This window comes from Nothoprocta perdicaria, unplaced genomic scaffold (assembly GCF_003342845.1).
Source record: "Nothoprocta perdicaria isolate Ctin4 unplaced genomic scaffold, notPer1 scaffold_359, whole genome shotgun sequence".
Lineage (NCBI taxonomy): Eukaryota > Metazoa > Chordata > Aves > Tinamiformes > Tinamidae > Nothoprocta > Nothoprocta perdicaria.
The window spans coordinates 554,911-560,831 of NW_020455598.1; the positions used below are offsets into that span (position 1 = coordinate 554,911).

The window sequence follows — 5,921 nt, forward strand, 5'->3', positions numbered from 1 at the left end:
GGTGCTCCCAGGAATGGGAATGGGAATGGGAATTCTCCGTGCCAGGAGGCTGCTGTGCAGCCCTATAGCCCAAATGGGTGCTCCCAGGAATGGGAGTGGGAATTCTACGTGCCAGGAGGCTGCTGTGCAGCCCCACGGCCCCAATGGGTGCTCCCGGGAATGGGAGTGGGAATGGGATTGGGAATGGGTGATGCCAGGAGGCTGCTGTGCAGCCCCGCAAGCCCACCGTGCTGCTGGGAACGGGATTGGGAATGGAATTGGGAATGGGTGACTCCAGGAGGCTGCTGTGCAGCCCGGTGGCCTCGATGCTGCTCCTGGGAATGGGGTTGGGAATTCTCCATGCCAGGAGGCCACTGTGCAGCCCCACGGCCCTGGCGCATTCCCTGGAATAGGATTGGGAATGGGCAACACCAGGAGGCTGCTGTGCAGCCCCGCAGCCCCGGCACGCGCTCCCGGGATCGGGAATGGGCGACACCAGGAAGCCGCCGCGGCTTCCCGGGAACACCGGCAGCATCCCGGGAGCTCCCGGCGCGGATCCCCCGGGCTCACGGCAACCTCCCGGCCGCAGGAAACCATGGAGGACATCGACAAGAACGGCGACGGCTTCATCGACCTGGAGGAGTACATCGGTGAGCGGCCCCCCATTCCCAGCGGGATTTGGGAAGGCTCCAAAGGACGGAGCCGCGGGAGCAGCAGCGCGCCGGGGCGGCTGTTGCGCGGCGCCTGTCGCCGCTACAGCCGGTGCCCCGCCGCGCAGGTGACATGTACAGCCAGGATGGGGACACGGAGGAGCCCGAGTGGGTGAAGACGGAGCGGGAGCAGTTTGTGGAATTCCGCGACAAGAACCGCGACGGCAGGATGGACAAGGAGGAGACCAAGGACTGGATCCTGCCCACGGACTACGACCACGCCGAGGCCGAGGCCCGGCACCTCGTCTACGAGTCCGACCGCGACAAGGTGCGTGGCGGGGCGCGCGGGGACCCCTCGGAGCGGGTCGGGGTGCCCTGGGACCCCTCGGAGCGGATTGGGGTGCACGGGGACCCCGCCGGGTGGATCGGGGTGCACAGGGACTGCTCCGAGCGGATTGGGGTGCCCGGGGACCCCTCAGAGCGGATTGGGGTGCGCGGGGACCCCTCGGAGAGGGTCGGGGCGCGCGGGGACCCCTCGGAGCGGATTGGGGTGCCCGGGGACCCCTCGGAGCGGATTGGGGTGCACAGGGACTGCTCCGAGCAGATTGGGGTGCCCGGGGACCCCTCGGAGCGGATTGGGGTGCCCTGGGACCCCTCCGGGTGAATCGGGGTGCTCAGATCCCCATCCAAGTGGATTGGGGTGCTCGGGGGTCCCCTCCGAGCAGATCGGGGTGCCCGGGGACCCCTCTGAACAGATTGGGATGCCCGGGGACCCCTCTGAGCCCATTGGGGTGCCCGGGGACCCCTCCACATGGATCGGGGTGCTCAGATCCCCATCCGAGTGGATTGGGGTGTCCGGGAACCCCTCCGAGCAGATCGGGGTGCTCGGGTTCCCCTCCAAGCGGATTGGGGTGCTTGGGGACCCCTCCGAGTGGATCAGGGTGCCCAGGGACCCCTCCGAGCCCATCGGGGTGCTCAGATCCCCATCCAACTGGATTGGGGTGCCCAGGGGCCCCTCTGAGTGGATTGGGCCACTTGGATCCCCCTCCGAGCGGATTGAGGTGCCCAGGGACCCCTCTGAGTGGATCCGGGTGCCTGGAGACCCCCTTTGGGCGGATCAGACCACTTGGATCCTCTCCAAGCAGATTGGGCCGTTCAGATCCTTTGTGAGCGGATCAGGCCACTTGGATCCTCTCCAAGCGGATCAGGCCGCTCAGATCCCCCTCTGAGCCGATCGGACTGCTTGGATCCCCTCCAAGCAGACCAGACCTCTTGGATCCTCTCCAAGCGGATCAGACCGCTTGGATCCCCCTCTAAGTGGATCAGCCTGCTTGGACCCTTTCCAACTGGATCAAGCTGCTCAGATCCCTCTCCAAGCGGGTCAGGCCACTTGGATCCCTTTCCTAAGCGGATCAGGCTGCTTGAATCCCTTTCCAAGCGGACCAGGCTGCTTGAATCCCCTTTCCAAGTGGATCAGGCTGCTCGGATCCCCTTTCCAAGCAGATCAGGCTGCTTGGATCCCCTTTCCAAGTGGACCAGGCTGCTTGGATCCCCTTTCCAAGTGGATCAGGCCTCTCAGATCCCTTTCCAAGTGGATCAGGCCTCTCAGATCCCTTTCCAAGTGGATCAGGCCTCTCAGATCCCTTTCCAAGTGGATCAGGCTGCTCGGATCCCCTTTCCAAGTGGATCAGGCCACTTGGATCCCTTTCCAAGTGGATCAGGCCACTTGGATCCCTTTCCAAGTGGATCAGGCTGCTTGGATCCCCTTTCCAAGTGGATCAGGCTGCTCGGATCCCCTTTCCAAGTGGATCAGGCTGCTCAGATCCCCTTTCCAAGTGGATCAGGCCACTTGGATCCCTTTCCAAGTGGACCAGGCCACTTGGATCCCTTTCCAAGTGGACCAGGCTGCTCGGATCCCCTTCCCAAGTTGATCAGGCCACTTGGATCCCCTTCCCAAGCGGATCAGGCCGCTCAGATCCCCTTCCCACGCGGATCAGCCCACCCCCATCCCCTCCACAACCTCCCCCTCGCCATTCCCCATTCCCCCCACGGCCATTCCGGGGCGCATCCCCCCTCTCCCAGCGCCTCCCAGCGCATCCCAGCGTATCCCGCCGTGTCCCGCAGGACGGCCGCCTCACCAAGGAGGAGATCGTGGCCAAGCACGACCTGTTCGTGGGCAGCCAGGCCACCGACTTCGGCGAGGCGCTCGTGCGGCACGACGAGTTCTAGGCGCCGCTTCCCGCCTTATTTATTTGGGACTCCTCCGGGAAGAGCGCGGGAAGCGCTTCCCGCCGCCCACACCGGCAGCCAGCAGGTGGGAGAACACACACACACACACACACACACACACGTGGGAATGGGATGGATGGCGCTTCCCGCTCCGGCAGCTCCTGTGGGGTTTTGTATTTGGGCTCCGTGGGAAGAGGAGCCGCATCCCGCCCGGAGCCGCCCCCCTCTTCCGGGTTTTATCCCGTCCTTCGCGGCGAACGTGGGAGTGGGAAAAGGAGCCGGAGAACTGGAGCGCTCCGGAGCGGCGGCCCCGTGGAGCATCCCGGCGCTCTGAGCCCCCGGATCGAGCCGCATCCTGGGAAAAGCCTCCGTATTCCCTGTGTATCCTCTGTTATCCCATGTATTTTTAACGTGCGGGACTTCCCGGGATGCCGGCGGGAAGGAGCCGCTCATCCCTGCGGAGCGGCCGCCGGGCCGGGCGCTTTTCCCGGTTTTCCTCCTGGTCTGTTTTTATTCCGGCCGAGTGTAAGCGGGAATGGGGCGCTCAATAAAAGCGGATCCACCGAGAGCTGGCGAATCCGGCGCCTTTTCCGCCCGGAGCCGCATCCCTCGGCGCCAAATCCATGCGGGAAGTGCACAGGAAGCACATGGGAAGCTCATGGGGAACGCATGGGAAGTGCATGGGAAGCATATGGGAAGCTCATGGGGAGCACATGGGAAGTGCCTGGGAAGTGCATGGGAGGTACATAGGAAGTCTGAGGGAAACGCATGGGAAGCACCCAGGAAGTTCATGGGGAGCACATGGGAAGTGCATAGGAAGCACCATGGGAAGTACATGGGAAGCACATGGGAAGCCCACGGGAGGTGCACAGGAAGTGTATGGGAAGTGCCTGGGAAGTGTGTGGGAAGCACACAGGAAGCTCATGGGAAGTGCATGGGAAACACATTGGGAATGTGTGGGAAGGGCATAGGAAGCTCATGGGAAGTGCATGGGAAGCTCATTGGAAGCACGTGGGAAGCACCCAGAGGACACTGGGAAGCTCATGGGAAGCATGTGGGAAGCTCATGGGAAGCCCATGGGAAGGTCATGGGAAGCGTGCAGGAAGGTCATGGGAAGCACATGGGAAGCACATTGGGAATGTGTGGGAAGGTCTTGGGAAGCTCATGGAAAGCATGCGGGACAGTCATGGGAAGCCCATGGGACCGGACGCTCGCGCTGCCCCCGGAGCCGTCGCTTCCCATGGAAGCGGCCGGAGCGGCCGGCGGGGCTGGGACGTGGAGCCCACGTGGGGCTGGGACACGGCCCGGTGTCCTGGTGTCCCCAGGGTCCCCCCACATCCCTGGTGTCCCCGGGTCCCCAGTGTCACCCCCGGTCCCTGGTGTCCCCTGGGCTCAGCCATGCCCGGCTCCCCGGGGGTTCAGCTCCAGCCCAGCCCCATAGATGGGTGCTCAGCACCCCCAGCCCCATAGATGGGGCCCAGAACCTCCCCTGCCCCATACATGGGTGCTCAGCACCTTGCAGCCCCACGGATGGGTGCTCAGCACCCCCAGCCCCATGGATGGTGCTCAGGACTTTCAACCCCATAGATGGGGCCCAGAACCTTTCCAGCCCCATGAATGGGTGCTCAGCACCCCCAGCCCCATAGATGGGTGCTCAGCACCCCCAGCCCCACGGATGGTGCTCAGCACCTCCCCAGCCCCATAGATGGGTGCTCAGCACCCCCAGCCCCACCGATGGTGCTGAGCACCTCCCCAGCCCCATAGACGACGTTCAGCACCCCCAGCCCCACAGATGGGTGCTCAGCACCCCCAGCCCCATGGATGGTGCTGAGCACCTCCCTAGCCCCATAGATGGGTGCTCAGCACCTCCCCAGCCCCATAGATGGGTGCTCAGCCCCCCAGCCCCACCGATGGTGCTCAGCACCTCCCCAGCCCCATGGATGGGTGCTCAGCACCCCCAGCCCCATAGATGGGTGCTCAGCACCCCCAGCCCCACGCACGGTGCTGAGCACCTCCCCAGCCCCATAGACGACGTTCAGCACCCCCAGCCCCACAGATGGGTGCTCAGCACCCCCAGCCCCATAGACGGAGCTCAGACCCCCACCACACAGATGGTGCTCGGACCCCCAGCCCCACGGCGGGGCTCCGCGCGCGCCCGGCGCCGCCGTCCCGAGCCGGGCTCTGCGTTGCCACCGCGGCGGCGCTTTATTGCCTCCCCGCGCCTACGTCTAGGCTGCCCTACGGCCCCGCGGGCCCCGGCGTCCGGGCGGCCTCAGCTGGGGCTCACCTGGCTGGAGGACACGGACGACACCTCGGTCTTCTGCGCCGAGCTCGACACGTCCGACTCGTCCGTCATGGCCTTCCCGCACACGGTCTCCAGGATGCAGGCGCGGAACTGCGGGCGCCGCGGCCGCTCAGCGCCACCGCCCTGGTGTCCCTGGGGTCCCCAAGGAACCTGCTCCCCAATGTGCCTGCTCCCCTGGTGTCCCCAATGTCCCCAAGGAACCTGTTCCTGTCACCGGGGTCCCCAAGGAACCTGCTCCTCTCACCGGGGTCCCCGAGGAACCTGCTCCTGTCGCTGGGGTCTCCAAGGAACCTGCTCCCCAATGTACCTGCTCTCCTGGTGTCACCAGGGTCCCCAAGGAACCTGCTCCCCAATGTACCTGCTCCCCTGGTGTCCCCAGGGTCCCCAAGGAACCTGCTCCTGTCGCTGGGGTCCCCAAGGAACCTGCTCCTGTCACCGGGGTCCCCAAGGAACCTGCTCCATTGGTGTCCCCAGGGGCCCCAAGGAACCTGTTCCCCAAGGAACCTGCTCCCCTGGTGTCACAGGGGTCCTGGGTGTCCCTGCTCCCCAATGTGTCCCGCTGCCCTGGTGTTCCCAGATATTCCTGGTCCCCAATGAATCCTGGTCCGCTGGTGTCCCCAGGTGTCCCTGGTCCCCAATGTACCCGCTCCCCTGGTATCCCCAGTGTCCTGGTTGTCCCTGCTTCCCAGTGTATCCCACTCCCTTGGTGTCCCGTGTGTCCCTGCTCCCCAGTGTGTCCCACCCCCCTGGTGTCCCCA

General features: G+C 65.1%; 1 protein-coding gene across 2 annotated transcripts in view; it reads left to right on the forward strand.

Annotated features, from left to right (window-relative positions):
* The window catches only part of CALU (calumenin), a 13,551-nt gene extending 10,180 nt beyond the window's left edge, over positions 1–3,371 (forward strand). For both annotated transcript variants that reach the window (XM_026044317.1, XM_026044315.1), the window contains exons 4-6: positions 569–629; positions 758–957; positions 2,754–3,371. In XM_026044317.1, the coding sequence (XP_025900102.1) occupies positions 569–629; positions 758–957; positions 2,754–2,858 (366 nt within the window). In that variant the 3' untranslated portion in view covers positions 2,859–3,371. The remainder of the gene's footprint in view (positions 1–568; positions 630–757; positions 958–2,753) is intronic.
* The last annotated feature ends 2,550 nt before the right edge of the window (positions 3,372–5,921 follow it).